The 16435-nt window shown below is 43.5% G+C and overlaps 1 protein-coding gene across 3 annotated transcripts; it reads left to right on the top strand.

Moving 5' to 3' along the window:
• The first annotated feature begins 376 nt into the window (after positions 1–376).
• Rdh12 (retinol dehydrogenase 12) lies at positions 377–12715 on the top strand. Of its 3 annotated transcripts, none has more exons than XM_035445700.1 (7): positions 377–444; positions 2590–2708; positions 3148–3303; positions 4099–4167; positions 4974–5183; positions 9020–9209; positions 12507–12715. In XM_035445700.1, the coding sequence occupies exons 1-7, from the start codon at positions 377–379 to the stop codon at positions 12607–12609; spliced, it is 915 nt and encodes a 304-aa protein (XP_035301591.1). In that variant the 3' UTR covers positions 12610–12715. The 3 variants fall into 3 exon arrangements, with proteins under 3 accessions (XP_035301591.1, XP_027274177.1, XP_035301590.1); XM_027418376.2 differs by having other exon boundaries at positions 4063–4167; XM_035445699.1 differs by lacking the exon at positions 377–444 and having other exon boundaries at positions 2479–2708; positions 4063–4167.
• Positions 12716–16435: the final 3720 nt, after the last annotated feature.

Raw genomic sequence — 16435 nt, 5'->3', positions numbered from 1 at the left:
GGCCTCTTTATTTATTTGGGGGTGTGTGAGTCCATGCATATAGAAATCAGAGGGCAAATTTCCCAGGAGTCAGCGTTGTCCTTCTGCCTTCTCTTTGAGGAACGGTATCTCTTGATACTGATGCACTTTCAGCAGATTCTCTCCACCTGTAAAATCTTCTCTTAAGCCCCACCCCTCCAGGACTACATCTCCCAAGAGGCTGTGCTCTGAGGGCTCTCGGATTTAAGTAAGATTCAGGACTCGGTTAAGCCAGCCTGTTGCAGAGTGCCCTAGAGCGAGAGTCAGCAGAAACTGCCAGGAATTGGAGCCAGAGAAGGATCCCGAAGCCAGATTGAGGGTGGAAGTTGGAGGCCCAGCAACCAAGGAGGTTGACAAGATGCTAGTTATCTTGGGACTGTTCACGTCCTTCCTCTCGATCTTGTACCTGACAGCTCCATCCATCAGGTTTGTCTTAATCCAGGGATTCAACAATATTTTTAAAGCCCTGCAGTGGTAGCTGGCTGCGACTGCTAAAGGAGAATAAGGGACGGCGGCAAAGGAGAGATTAGAGCAGTAAAAGCAGTAAAGGAGGGGTTGTGGATGCCGCTGTGGAAAACGAGAAGGAAGCACCTGGGTGGGTGGAGGAGGGGCTGGTTTGAATTCTGATGCAAAGAGAAGGCTGAGGGGTTGGCTGTCCTGTATCTTTCCTTTGATCCTAATAGATTTCTCTGACACTTTCCCTTTCTTGTGTGACCCTAGGTAAGGTGGGGTGTCATGGAGGGGGGACGCATTGTTGAGGGACTCATTGTCAAGTACTAGACACACTGGGAAGGAAACAAACTCCCTTCTCTTGATACTTCTCTCAATAAATGCCTTGGAAATGGCCTGTTCAATGGGGATTTCTGGAGGTGCCAAAGAATGGGCTATTCTGAGTGGAGAATTAAAATTTTGCTAATGATTACAAAGGAGACAGGAATGGTTGTGCTTGCCTTTAATCTCAGTACTCTAGAGGCAGTTGGGCAGATCTCTGAGTTCAAGGCCAGCTTGGTCTACAGAGTGAGTTCCAGGACAGTAAGGGCTAAATAGAGAGACCCTGTCTTGAATACCCACCCCTAAAAAAGAAGGTTAGATAGACATACTAGGGTTAGAGTGTCAGAGTGTTATACCCCATCCTGACCACTTTTAGAAATGACTTGAACATCTTTGGGCTTCAGCTTTCTCCTTTGTAATATAGAAATAATGTTGAAATGGCTGAGGAGATTAATATAAATTACATATGGAAAGATAGCATGTATGGCCAGTAACTACCTTGGGAAAGATAGTGAGTGTAGAGACTGTCTACCCTGGGGTAGACAGTGAGTGTAGGAAGTGTCTGGCCTGGGATAGATATTAAGTAGAAAGTCGAGCCTGGGATAAACAGTGAGTATAGAAAGTGTCTAATGTGGGACAGACATTGAATGTAGAAAGTCTAGCCCAGGGTGGACAATGAGTGTAAAAAGTGTCTAACCTAAGAAAAGACAGAAAAAGCAGAAAGTGTCTAGCTCAGTGTCTGTCAGCCAGTGATGTTCAGGAAGTGTTCTCACCTCTCTGGTCTTGTTTTCAACAAGAAATTTTTCTCTGTATGCCAATGGCCTAAATAAAACCCTTAACACAATGGCAGGAAAAAGAAAGAAAAGTCTCTCAGGATGCTCTATTCTCTAAAACTGAAGAGACAGCTGAGGGGTGATAACTTACATGTGTCAGCCCAGATGGTGTTCACCAGTTCCTATGGTGACTATTGGAGCCACAGGGCTCAGGGCTATTGAATCCACTAGTGTTCATCACCCATGTGTTTCCAATGTGGGTCAGCGGAGGAAGCTGAACTATAGGAATCTAGAGATTAGATTGAAATCTTTGTTACCTGATAAATGATGCCTTCATTGGCTCAGGAGCACTTTCTATGCTTGTTCCAGTGACTATTATCTGCTTCTGGACACATGACCTTCCCAACTATGCCCATGGGCTGGCTACTACTTTGCCCAATCAAACAGTGGACCATGCAAATTAACTTCTTTTTTGCTTGTTTTTCAAAACAGGGTTTCTCTGTGTAACCTTGGCTGTCCTGGCACTCTGTAGATCATGCTGTCCTGGAACTCAAAGAAATCCACCTGCCTCTGCCTCCCAAGTGTGGGATTAAAGGTGTGAGCCACCACTGCCAGCTCAAATTAACTTCTTTTTTTTTCAGATTTTTAAAATTTGAATAAGAAACAAGATTGTTTTACATGACAATCCCAGTTCCATTCTCCCTCCTGTCCTCCCCTACCACCCCCCAACTAAAACCCTACCTATCACATATCCTTTCTTCTATTCTTCCCCTGACTCAACCTTTCTGCTCCCTCATGACCTCTGCATCCTTCCTCTTCTTCCCTTCTCATTCTCATAGCTCCCTCCCCCCTCTTCCCATGTTCTCAATTTACTCAGGGGATCTTGACTCAAATTAACTTCTTAAGATGACAACGTTTTATGACTTCGATTTAAAGCCCTCCCTCTTTGGAGTTCCATGGCCTCATTTTATGCATCTCAGCATGAGAATGGGAAAATTGTGTCTGATTTTTGTTCATTTGGTGACAGGAAGTTCTTTGCTGGTGGAGTTTGTACAACGAATGTGCAGATTCCTGGGAAGGTAGTGGTTATCACAGGTGCCAACACAGGCATTGGCAAGGAGACAGCCAGAGAGCTTGCTCGAAGAGGTGAGTGTTTTCCCTGTCTCCTCAGAGCCACACCTCCTGCCCTCTTCAATGGGGTCCTGCCTGGATTTCCTTGTCTTTCTTCCTGGGCTTGGAGGTTCTGATGGGATTAGAGGAAACTGGAACCCAAGTCCAATGTGACACTAATTTACTCTGTCTTTCAGCATAGCTCCCTCCTTCCTGTGCCTTCCCTACTTCGGGGAGTAAAGAGAATGTTGTCTCTGTGTAATATTAGTCAAGTCCTTTATTCTAAGGTAGATACTAAGCAAAATTAAATATTAAGAGTGTAAAATGAGGCTTCTCAACTGCGCTGTGAGAACCCGGAAGTGGCAGTATGGCCACTCCCACTACCATAGGGACAGCTATGAGTGTGCTCTACCCATCAGCTGCAAGCTCACTTCCTGTACCTCTGCACACATTGCCCTTTCTACTTTGGCTCAAGGAGCACGAGTATACATTGCCTGTCGAGATGTACTGAAGGGAGAGTCTGCTGCTAGTGAAATCCGAGCAGATACCAAGAACTCCCAGGTGCTGGTGCGGAAACTGGACCTATCTGACACCAAATCCATTCGAGCCTTTGCTGAGGGCTTCCTGGCAGGTAAGGTTCCAGTGAGTAGCCAGGAAGGCAGGGAACTAAATGTAGGGATGGCTGCCCCTCCCAGGACCATATATGGCCCTTTCATCATACCCATGATCCCACTGGACAGGTTCAGCCACATGAACCAGCAGGACAGGGAATTGGCAAAGGGATGGCAGGGGGACAAGCTGGGCAGGATCTTTATCAACGTTTTGCTCCACAGTGGGAATCTTGGAGGTTTCATCTCCATGTCTGAGCTTGTACCATGGCACAAGGTGTGGCCCTGATGCTGCTCTTTTCTTTCATCCAGAAAATCAACCTTCTGTGGTTACAGGCACTCGATGAATTTGTGCTATTGTCAAAATGTTCCAGTGTCTTGGGAAAGTACCAGCATCTACCAAGGACTACAGGTCCTTGAGGGACAAGATCTAGGTGTGCCTTGTTTTCCCAGGGCCCATCAATGTGTGTCTGGTCCAGAGTTGGTGGTTGGTACACATTGGTCATATAAATGAACAAATGGTGTCCGGGAAGGTTATCAGCAAGGAAAATCAGAAACCCAATGACAGTGGTGATTCTATAACATGCAGATGGGTCCAAATGGGGAATAGTTATTGACTTCTGAGGCAACATCTTATCTTAGAAGACAGGAGAAAGATAAGTGATAACCGTGCCTAGCAAAGAGTGTTCATAGGTGAAAGTCAGGGACAAACACTTGAGACAGTGACAGGTGGCTAGAAGATGCATTGTTAGTCACAGGATCTCCCTGATTGTACTCAACAGAGGAAAAGAAGCTCCATATTTTGATCAACAATGCAGGAGTGATGATGAGTCCATATTCTAAGACAGCAGATGGCTTTGAAACCCACTTGGGAGTCAACCACCTGGGTAAGTGTCTTTGTGTGGCTAAAAAGTGTGTTATAACCCACCGTGTTCTCTGTAGGAAGATGGCCCTGCAAAATGCTCAGGATCTCCACTGATCCTCATAGAGTCTTGTAGGGTCCTCATGGGGTCCTCATGGGATTCCTCTACAAAAGACACATTGCTTGTTTGCCCTTTTCTAAGCAGTCAAAAATTGTGACTCTGTGTTTCTATTCAGAAGTCCCCATCTCAGAAGATACTAGGGGGAAAAGTATCATCCTTAAATGGTCTAGTGGCAATGCAGGGCTTGCTGGGCAGGGCCAACCAGTGAGTATTTAGGGATCTGGATTTGACAGGGGCAGTGACATCCAATGAGAACCAAAGGAAACCTTGTGCTGGTATGTGGGGGTGAGTGAACCTTGATAAGTTGATATACAAGATAGATTGGTGTTCAGAGTTCAAGATGAAGGTTCTAGTCAGGGGAGCATGTGGCATATCCCTAGGTCCTAGGCAAGTGTCCTTTTCCCTGACTACTATAGCCTTCTTTCTGTGTGAGTAGATGAGGACCCATAGTTATACAGAGAAATTAGAGGCTAGCAGGTGGGTATATAGACAGTAGATTAAATATCATTACTACCATCTAGCTTTGATCCCTGCTTTGGAGAATCAACTAACTTAGAGCAAGTGACCATTTAGCTTGGAGTGACTCATGGTATCAAACTTTATTCACACTCAGGGGACAGTGAGCTAATATGGAAGTCCTGTCATGGGTTTCCATACCCCGAGCCTAGAACCATTCTATCCTTGAGTTTTACTTTTGGATTTCTTTGTAGGCCATTTTCTTCTTACATACCTGCTTTTGGGGAGGCTGAAGGAGTCTGCACCTGCACGGGTGGTAAACCTATCCTCAGTGGCCCACCTTGGTGGCAAGATCCGTTTCCATGACCTCCAAGGGGAGAAACGCTACTGCCGTGGTTTTGCCTATTGCCACAGCAAGCTGGCCAATGTGCTCTTCACTCGAGAGCTGGCCAAGCGGCTCCAAGGTACGTGTGGAGAAATAATAAAGTATTTTATTATTTAAATTATAATATCAGGATCCTTGGGCCAGCTTATAGGTTCATAGAAACTTCTGGAACCAGGCTGTTGAATGTACACATTTTAGTGGTATTCTGTATGGTCCAGAGAATGATCTATGATAGCTGTGCTTTTTTTTTTTTTAAAGTGAGTTTATTAAATATCTACAAAATAATAGAAGAATGAATAGCAGTTTAACAGATAGAAGCAGTGGGTAGATACTAAACATCAGATTGGGCACTAACAACATCTAGCAGAGGCAACTGGAGTCACCCAATTGAGAAAGCAAATAAAAGATGATTTCACCTCATCAGGGGCTTGCAGACATCGAGTGGAAATTAACTGAGGAAGCCCCATTGTGCGGTCAGTTGGAGTTCTGATTAAGAGTACTGGATCGAGCATAAAATTGCTTCCAAGCGAAAGAACAAATAGCTTCAGATAAACATAACATTATCAAAACAGGCACCTGCAACACCCAGCAGAAAGCAAGGTGAAATTGAAGCAGTCAGCTGGAATTCCCTGTTGAGCTTTTTCTCCATGGGTGAGCTTCCTGTGGCTGAACTTTGATTCCCTGTTCCTGCTCCAGGCATTTTAATGTTACAGGATAGATAATAGTAACCTTGGCTGGAAACACTAGCTGTTTTCAAGAACACATTTGTAACACTCTCAGCTGCTTGCAATTTTTCACTTGTCCTGTTGCAGAGTCAGGGACCATCTTGACCTAAGAAAGGACGGAGTGGTGGGATTGGAAGACATTTGACATAAATATGCTTGAGTCTGAAGGGGGGCAACCCTGTTTCCAGAGTTAGCTTCTCAGTGAGCTCAAACAGAACATAAAAATTTACCAGTACACGCTGGGTGGTGGTGGCGCTGGCCTTTAATCCCAGCACTCAGGAGGCAGAGGCAGGCGGATCTCTGTGAGTTCGAGACCAGCCTGCTCTACAAGGGCTAGTTCCAGGACAGCCTCCAAAGACAAAGAGAAACCCTGTCTGGAAAAACCAAAAAAACAAAAAAAAAAAAACAAAAACAAAAACAAAAAAAAAACCCAAAATTTACCAGTACAATGTACATACAAGAAGGAACTTGGTACGCTGAGGAGGAGGCTACTATCAGAATGGAATCACAGTCCCATCAGAAGCACCATACTTAAGAGACATTGGAACTTTATAGAGTTGCTTTATATTTGTTGCCTTTTTGCCTCCTATTATTTTGTTTTGTTTTTACAACAACCCTTTGTAACAGTCAGAATGGGTGTTGTTATTCCTATTTTGTAGGTCAGATTTGAAATCCATGGAAATGGCTAGCTCAAGATCATATGACAAATGGAGTCATCAGACTGTACCTCAGGGATTACTTCTGTAGTTTGTAAAGGAGCCAGAATTGGAGTCCTTCCTCCTGTGTACCTTTCTCTGAGCTCCAAAGGGGTCTATGTCTTCCCCCGGGAGATAGGGCTGGATTCCGGGCTCCTGGGTTTGAGTTCTTGCCCGTCCACATACTATGCTTGTGTATGTGTAGACATGTTCCATGAACTTCCCCAACTGCCTCCTCAGCTATGAAACGAGGCCTTAATCCTTAATAATTCTGCTCTTCCCTGGGGTCTGGATAGTCACTGAGTCTAGGGGACTGTTTGCTATTGTGAATCATTCAGAATTTGGGAAGAATGATCTGTATCAGAACACCCAAGCAGAAGGATAGGATAATCATGGCAATAAATAGTAATAACAGGGAGCTTTGTGCACCAGGCATGGAATAAGCCCCCAAATGTTCTTATGACGTAAGCATTTTTATTTTCCTCCATCTACCAATGAATAGAAAGGCATGGCTGTATTAAGGAATTTGTTCTAGTACGTTTCCTAGCTGAAACAGTCCTCACCAAGAATCTAACAATGGGATTCATACTCTTTACTCCCTATGGGGCACAGACCTTGGTCCACAGCCTACTAGATAGGACCTTGAGCAATTTATTTAGTGATTCTGTGTCTCATTTTCATCTGCTTCACATGGCATCTTAATGTTACCTATGACATAAACCTCTTTTAAGAACTGAGGCATGACTAGCCTCTGTCCCCTGCTCTCCAAGTCTCCAGTCTGCCTCTGATTAGTTGAGTAAGAAGCCCTATTCCAAAAAGAAGAAGGAGAAAGGCAGCACAGAATTGTCTGACCTTGGTGTGATACCTCTGCTGGGCAGAGCTGGTGTGAGAGGAAGTGACAACCTCCCACCATCAGATGATCAAGAGTTTTGGCCAGGTCTTTGGAGAAGGTCTGAGGTAGTGAGGAGCCAGGTGAGAAGCACAGACTCTAGATTGAAATAGACTAATAAGGCCCTTGGCCCATAACTCTCCCACACAGTGTTCTGCAGGTCAGTTGAGGATGATATTTCTCTGACAAGCCACAGGGCTACCCTTCTCAACCAGTCAAGCCTTCATTTACAACCAAATTTATCATCCAAATATTGAAAGTAATGATATCATTTGCCTCTGTATTCTGAGGTTACAGCAGTCTCCTGCTTGAATTATTTCCTAAGTTACCTTATCTGTTTTGTCCATGGCTAAGTGATCCGAACTTGTCTGTCTCCCTTGTGCCAGAGATTTCATAAATCTACCAAACAGACAGTCCTGCAGATGAAAGCACATCCCAGTAACAGATCCTAGAAGAGTGCCATGAAATGTTGCCTTGAACTCAGAAGAACCTGCATTGTAGATGGAATGAAGTCTAAATTGCTGATCCTGTGTTGATTTTCTTATCCAGCTGCTCCCCTGTCAGACCTCACCTTTATTTTATTTTCTTCCAACTTTGGACAATAACTACTTTCTGAGATAGTTACAAATTGTCCAAGATTGCTGAGATTTTTTTTAATAGAACATATGTAGTATGTGGCCAATATCTTCACTTTAACTTGGGTGTGAGAGATACTCTGCTGTCACATCAAAGGAAGAAACAATATTCTAGCTTCATCTGTTCTTGTTTAAGGCAGCGTCCACTGTTAGAGATATACTTTATGTGCATAACTGATATGGCTGGAGAGCCAGTATTGAATTTATAGCATCATCAGAAGTGAAAATGTCATATGTTACATGTGTCAGAAAAGGAATGGCCTGCTCTTTACAGAGTAGAGATTGAAAATCAAACACCCTTTGCATTCCACATTAGCATCTCAAAACTTTTGTAGTTTTCATTTAAATCACCAGGAGACTTGGAGTTATTAGTTAGACCATCTTCCAGCCTACAGTTTAATATCTCACTGAATAACTGAATAAGCCATTAGTGGCTGATTGATCCAATGATAACTCTGCTCGTAACTGATTTATTTTCCTTCAGTGAGTTGTATAAACAAAACAAAACAAAAAACTAAAAAGAAATGAAACAACACAGGGAAAGCCCTTGCATGTACGGAAGTCATGTTGGGGACATCTTAATGTCCTATAATTCCCACCAACACCCCTCCATCCACACCTTATAAATGTGCTTTCCCAACTAGCCTCTACCCCCAACCTTTAAAACAGCTCCTCCCATAGAAATGGCAAGGATACTGCTATTAATGATTAATACTACTATTTCCCACATGTTTTCAATAGTAGTCTGTAAGCCTCCATATAAGATAGCATTGAAATAGGACTCTTCTTTTGGAGCATAGAAAGCTGAGAAGGCTATACAGATCTTTCTCGAGGAGATCAATTCATTACTGGGCACAGTGAGTAGAACCTTTTGAACCTTAGAGGGTTTCTCAAGTCCCTTCTTTTCATTTGGGTATTTTGCTGCAGGGCTCAAGAGTATCCTTGGTCTTACTGTGTTCTCTTTGTCCTAGGAACGGGGGTCACTGCCTATGTGGTACACCCAGGTATCGTCATGTCTGAGATCGTCAGGCACTCCTTCCTGCTATGTTTGTTGTGGAGGCTTTTCTCACCCTTTTTCAAGTCCACCCGGCAGGGAGCTCAGACCAGTCTGCACTGCGCACTGGCGGAGGGCCTGGAGCCCCTAAGCGGCAAGTACTTCAGGTATGGTTGGCAGTACAGGGTGTGTCCACTACTGTGTGCCTGTGAATCACAGCTTTGCACTGGTCAGACCCTTTGTGCCCAATCATGGAATCCAGGCTTGAGTCAGCTCTGCAAACAGATTGCTGTGAGTTTTCCAAAGAAACTTATGTTACAAAGAATTGCTTTGGTGGTACTCTTTTATTTCAGTGTGCCATGTTTCTGTGAGCACCGTTGCTTTATGAAAGCTGTTAAAGGCTTTCCCTGTTGGTTATGCTACATAACAAGAGTTTTAGCGGGCCCTCTGGATTTTCTTTAAAGATCAGCTGATCTGACATTTGAGTTCTTTGAAATCACTTTGGCATAAAGTGCTGGGGGGAGATCACGTCTGCTCAGTGTGAATCTTCACTTCAGTGTCGTCATGATTGGCCTTGCCTGTTGCTATGTATGAAGAGAAATTTGAATACCACATGTAAACAGAGCTCTATGTACAGTCAGAGTTTCCAAATAAGAAGTCCAAGATAGGGCTGGCGAGATGGCTCAGAGGTTAAGAACACTGACTGCTTTTCCAGAGGTCCTGAGTTCAATTCCCAGCAACCACATGGTGGCTCACAACCATCTGTAATGAGATCTAGTGCCCTCTTCTGGTATGCAGATATATACATAATAAATAAATAAATAAAACCTTAAAAAAAAGAAAAAGTCCAAGATAAAATCTCCTTCCCTTCCCTTTCCTTGACTTAATCTGGCCCAGTCTGGTCCACTGTCCATTGTTAAGCAATGCGCCATTTGTTAAGTGGAACACTGGGAGTAAGTTTAGTGTCTGCAGTAGGGGAATGGATGAATGGCAGCAGCCAATGTGGCTTGAACTCTTGGCATGTGTTTGACCTTCATCTAAGTGTGTTCAGTGTATTAGTTCATACAGTCATCTCAGCTGGCCCCAAATTCAAGAGTTCCAACTGCCTCCCAAGTGCTGGGATTAGAAGAGTGTCCACCACAGCCAGCTCTTGATTTAGTTCGGAGACAGTTTCTCACTATGAAGTCCAGTCTGGCCTCAAACTTAACGATTGTTCTGTCTCAATCTCCTGAGTGCTGGGATTACAGCTATGTCCCAGCATGCCTTGTTTCTTTTTCTCTTTTAAATATGGCCACTAGAAAATCTGAATTATATATGTTGCTCATAATTTTGGCTTGCATCCTTTTTAGGTGTTGTTGTTTTATTTTGGGGGGACAAGGTCTCTCTATGTAGTCCTGGTTGTCCTGGAACTCACTATGTAGACCACTAGCTTGTCCAACTCACATAGCTCACCTCTGCTTCCTGAGTGCTGGGATTAACGGTGTGTACACCACTATGCCTAGCACACAGCCAGTTTCTATTGAACAAATCTACCCCACAATCTGAGCATTTACATTACTGACTTATGAATGTGACAGATATTACATAGTCATTTAATATGATTCTGGATAACATTTAATTAACAAGGGATTTTCATAATACAATATGAGAAAACAAATAAATAAACAAAAAACCTAGAATACAAAACTGTAGGGGCTGGAGACATGCCCCAGCGGCTAAGAATTCTCTTTCTGCTCTTGCAGAGGACCCCAGTTCAGGTCTCAGCACTGAGTGTCTCATGCTGCCTGTAATGTCAGCTCCAGGGGGTCTGATGTTCTCTTCTTGCCTCCCTAGGCACTCACTCATATGCACAGGCTCTCACACAGACACATGTGGATACATATAATGAAAAATAAAATCTTTTAAAATGGTCTTTCAAGACAAGGTTTCTCTGTGTAACAGTCCTGACTGTCCTGGAGGTCACTCTGTAGACCAGGCTGGCCTCGAACTCACAGAGATCCACCTGCCTCTGCCTCCCAAGTGCTGGGGTTAAAGGTGTGTGCCCATCCAAAATAAAAATCTTTTTAAAAACAACCATGTAAACATCTGTTTCTAATACATAGTGAATATTCTAGAAAGACTAGTCAGTGGATGTTACTTGTAGGGAGTTGAGGAAGAGTCAGGCAAGATGTAAAATAGGATTGCAACTTCTTATTCTAGATGTTTCCTTATTATTTAAAATGTTTTGGAGGGTCATACATATATTTGCTATTTATATAACTAAAATATATTTTAACAACTAAAAGACTTCTTCCCAAAAGTAAATACAGCATGATCCCACTTTTATGTAAAAGTAAAGATACACATAAATTTATGTATATCTATATATAAACAAGAAGATTGGGGGAAAAAGTCCAGCCAAATGATAGGCTTTTATTTTTATCAGAATTATAGTTTCCAAAAATAATACAGACGTGTCATAATTATAAAAGCTAGAACTCTAGTGGGGTGGTATATCTCTTTTCCATTATCCTTCCCATCCTTGGTCCCTCTGCTCATTCTAAAACAGGACAGTGCTTAAGTAGGTTTCACTGGGCACAAGTGACTCTGGATGGAATTCAGAGTTTCTCTAAATTTAGTAAGAAAGTCATTGGGGTATTATCTATGACTTTGCTATCATAAGGTTACAGATATTTTCATGTCACATTGAATTATTGAAGATATTTCAAAATGCCTCTTTGAAAGCCGGGCCTGGTCTACAAGAGCTAGTTCCAGAGCAGCCTCCAAAGCTACAGAGAAACCCTGTCTGGAAAAATTAAAAAAAAAAAAAAAAAAAAAAAGCCTCTTTGGCTCAAAATTACTTTGAAATAGCTGGGTGTTGGTTCTGGTATTGCATCTTGTTATAGGCCATATTAGCAAAAAGCCTATGTATTACTATTTCAAAGTTTGCTTACATATATATATATATATATATATATATATATATATGTTTATATTTTTTAAGATTTTAAAATTTATGTGTGTCTGTGTGAGTGTATGAGGGGTTCATGGAGGCCAGAGAGGATGCTGAATCCTCTGGATCTGGAGTTTCAGATGCTGGTGAGCAGCCTGACATGGTGCCGGGAAGCAAACCTGGGTCCTCTGGAAGAGCCGCAAATATTCTTAGCTACCAACTCATCTCTCCTGCCCCCACATTTTGGTTTTTCAAGGCCTAATTGTAGCTCAGGATAGCCTCAAAGTCACTCTGTAGCCAAGGATGACCTTAAACTTCTGATCTTCCTGCCTCTGCTTCCCAAATCCATTTAGGATTACTTAGGATTATTTAGGCTGACCACTACACCTGACCCCAAAATACTTAAGAATTCATTTCAATGTAGTTTCTTCAAGTTCAGTGCATATGTTTTATATAATTAGAAATCTATTCTGAGAAATGTGCCCCGAGATTGCCAGTTTTCATTCTAATGTCCACTCTCTGTGTCCGCTAGTGACTGCAAGAGGACCTGGGTGTCCCCAAGGGCCCGGGATAAGAAAACAGCTGAGCGTCTGTGGAATGTCAGTTGTGAACTTCTAGGAATCCAGTGGGAATAGCCAGCCGGAAGAACATGGCCTTTTTGGGGCCCAATCCACGCCGTAGTGAAAGAGGACCAAAGAGAAGGTCAACCAGAAAGGATTATCTCCTGGCCTGCTGCTGTGACTCCTGCCTCCTGACTCCTCCTACCTTCTAGAACCCTTTATACATACAATGTTCTTGTGAGGCAGGGCCACAGTACAGAGTGGCATTCACACCTACAGACCATTCTGCTCAAAGACTTAGAGAACCCACAACCCTCTGGGGTAAAAGGTCTGGACATGGCGGGGGAGGGGGTGGGGGGGAGGTCGAGGAACCTAGGGAATTGGGTCAGTTTCCTCACCAGCACCGTAAACACTCGCCTCCACGATCACAGGAGCACCAGCATCGCACATTTCTGTGAACGACAGCCTCAAACTCTAGAATGTCCTCTTTTCTCTTTGAAATGAAACGCTAGTCACTGAAGTCTGAACCAACTCAGGAAGAAGTAGCTCACTTTGGCCAAACTTCACTTTTTCCTTTGAGCACCCTGGAGCCATTGCATGAAGCTGGGCCTTCTCATTTTGCACCATGTAGATTTTTTTACCCCCTAAACCGTTCTCTTTACCTCAATTTTTAGAGAAATAAAGATTTGTGTTCATCTCATTGCCTTATTTATTTTCTCAGGGATAGATGGAAGAAAGGAAATGAGCTAGGAATTGAGTCATACGTCCCCTTACTGAGCCACTCGCACATACATCCAGAACTTTCTTAGAATACTGTGTCTGGGTACAAACTAAGATGGACAACCTAGGCATTCACTCAGGTTTCTCTCAGTGCCAGTGTTTTCTTATGAGAAGTGAGAGGCACAGCTTAAAATACAGAGCCATTTAGCTCCACCACAGATTATGAACCAGATAGATTTGACACAGAGACATAAGAAGAGTTTCAGGCCCCTACCAATCCATCTCCCTTAACTTATGGCTCTCAGTCCCTCTGGCTCCCCTGCCCTTCAGTGTTGTGGTCCTCATGACCTCCTTGCTGAAGGTCACCCAGAAAAGGTGGGCAGATGTGGCTAATTTTACAACCCACTGGCCTAAGAAGCCATGTTTATAGATCCCAGATCTGAGGCATCCACAGGGCATCTTGGTGATACTCTCTTTTCTTCAATACAACATAGCCTTTAGATTTTTATTTGTATATATCAATTGTACAAAATAACAGGTTTATTTGTAACATTTTCACACATGTAAATCAAGTACTTGATGATGCTTATCCCCATTACCACACGTATCCTCTGGCTCCTGAAAGTAGACTTTAAAATCTTTCATTATTAACTCTGTCTCTGTCTCTCTTTGTGTGTGTGTGTGTGTGTGTGTGTGTATGTGTGTGTGTGTGAGTGCATGTTGTAATTTTAAAAAGTGTCGCTCGAGAGAAAGATGTCATTTGACAGAGCTCATGCGGAGGGGTTTTTTATTGGGGGAAAGTGAATGGGAAAAGGGGGCAGGGGAGGAGGAGACTGGCCTCTGGGAACAGGAGCAGCAGAAAAGAAAAGAGAGACACAGAGAGAGATAGAGACAGAGAATCAGAGAGAGAGGAGCATGTGAGGTGGGCAGGGCCCTTTTAAAAGGGAACACAGTAAATAGGCACAGGTGGTGCTCTTAGTGGCTGCAGCTGAGGGCGGCATATCCTGTCATAATCCCAAGGACAGGGCAGTACAGTTGCCTGAATACTAACACATGTGAGTGTGAGTGTGTGTGTGTGTGTAAAGATTCACACGTGAGTGCTAAGCACATCTGCCAGGCCTAAGAGATCTAAAAGATGCAGTGGGAATAGTGATTCAGGGGACAAACTTGAGGTGGGGTTTACATATATGTTAGAGGGGGTTAGATAGAGGCACAAGGGAGCAAAGCCGCCTGTGGGCTGCAAGAAGCTAGCTAGCTAGCTGCTCTGGCTCCACCGCCCAGGGCATCATACTCATACTGAAGTCAGCATTGGATGCTGTAATGGAAACTGTGTTTGTAAATTGTCATATGCTGTTTGAGTTTAAAGCTGGCTCTGGACACAAAGTAGTTCTCCCTCCATTTCAGACCCAGTCATATTTGTCTCAAAGTGTCCCCTAAAACTCATGGTCCAGGACAGGCTGGCCTTGTGTCAAGGAGAAAGGAGGTCAGCAAAACAACCTGAGTGAAAACATGAAGCTCCCGAGAGCAGGAGGGTGAGTCAGCTGGTCAAACACTGTGCCCTTTTAGGAACAGCTGGAAGGTTATCACATAATATCAAAATGCTTGTGGGGACAGCTCATTGGAAGTCTCACCTGAAAGGAAGGTGTTCTCGTTATAAATCAGGGACTCTGGCTGGCGGTTTTCTTGGGCTTCTTGAGCTGCTCTGCCAGATGATGGAAGAGCCAAATCTGATGTTCTGCCATGCTATTTGTCTTTTTACTTTTTGTTTGCTCTATATTTAACATACTCCATTGAAACGGAATCATTCTCTAATGTAGCAGATGCCAGACTCTGTCATTTCCCCTGCTGTTCCTGTGCTCCCTTGAGCCATAGTCTCCCTCAGCAACAAGCCTCCAGGCTACATACCACCTCTCTACAGCTTCTTCCCAGCATCCAAAGCGTTATCTAATGTTCTGGCTAGACAAGGAAGAAGTGTCAGCTTTGACTTTTTTCCAGATGACATTTTCCTAACTAATAATTGAGCAACCCAAAGCCTTGGTCACATATCAATAATGCTGTTATCAGTGGTGGAGAATCGCTCAGGAGTAACTGTTGTCCCTACTTCTTTCCAACTGTTCCAGTTCTCTTGCCACCATTATTCTTGGATCCTCTGAAACTCTGACACCTTTAGCTAAGCCAGCCCAGTAGTACAAAATCTCTTTCCTTTAGCTTGTTTGATAGACTATCCTAGATTTCTTTAAAATAACACTGCTGGACTGTGGTGGTTCACACCTTTAATCCCAGCTCTTGGGAGGCAGAGGCATCGGATCTCTGTGAGTTTGAGGCCAGCTTGGTCTATATACAGAGTGAGTTCCAGGATAGCCAAGACTATACAGAGAAACACTGTTTTGGAAAAAAACACACACACATACACATACAAAAACCCAAAAAACCCTAAAACAAAATAAAAAACAAAAAACACCTGGAAAAGTAAGAGAAAAGGAATCTGAAGAGACATATACAAGTGAGAAAGCACATCAGTGTGCAGAAATGATGACCGATGGCCACAGATGATATTTGCTGCCACCAGGATCAAGTCTAACTTGGCTCTGCATCCAGTGCCGCCAAGCATTCCAAGCCCTAGAGAACAGACTTTGTGTATTTATCCTTTTCTAGTTATAAGACACACATATACTTTGAAGTATAAATGTAAAAAGTGAGGCATAGAGCCAGGCATTGGTGGTGCACAGGCCTTTAACCCCAGCACTCAGGAGGCAGAGGCTGGTGGATCTCTGTGAGTTCAAGGCCAGTCTGGTCTATGGCTTGGGTTCCAGGACAACAAAGTCTATACAGAGAAACCCTGTCTCAAAAAACGAAACACAACACAAAACAAACAAAAAAAGTGAAGCATAGGAAGAAATTGTTTTTTTGTGTTGCATGCTGTCATGGCTGAATGTGATGCCTGAATCAGCTAACAGCACCTTGAGTCCATGAGTGGAGCTGAGCTGGCCCAACAATGAAGCTGACATGCTGAGACTGGTAGAGGACAGGAGGGGAAGAACTCAGGCTAGTGACCAGGCAGCAGGGAGTCACTGAACTAACCAAGTCTTAAGCTGTCTTCCCCTTGAGACTTCCTGTTACATGAAAGTAAGTTGCCCTCACTGTTTAAGTTTGTCCCGATCAAGTGCCATTGAATTGAATG

This window comes from Cricetulus griseus, chromosome 5, assembly GCF_003668045.3.
Source record: "Cricetulus griseus strain 17A/GY chromosome 5, alternate assembly CriGri-PICRH-1.0, whole genome shotgun sequence".
Lineage (NCBI taxonomy): Eukaryota > Metazoa > Chordata > Mammalia > Rodentia > Cricetidae > Cricetulus > Cricetulus griseus.
The sequence above is the reverse complement of the archived record's forward strand: the minus strand, read 5'-3'. Positions and strand labels throughout refer to the sequence as shown.

Coding starts and splice junctions, on each gene's coding strand:
- Rdh12 (XM_035445699.1), top strand. CDS start 2,519: ATGGCCTCATTTTATGCATCTCAGCATGAGAATGGGAAAATTGTGTCT. Junction 4,168..4,973: donor CTTGGGAGTCAACCACCTGG/GTAAGTGTCTTT, acceptor ATTTCTTTGTAG/GCCATTTTCTTCTTACATAC. Junction 5,184..9,019: donor GCTGGCCAAGCGGCTCCAAG/GTACGTGTGGAG, acceptor TCTTTGTCCTAG/GAACGGGGGTCACTGCCTAT.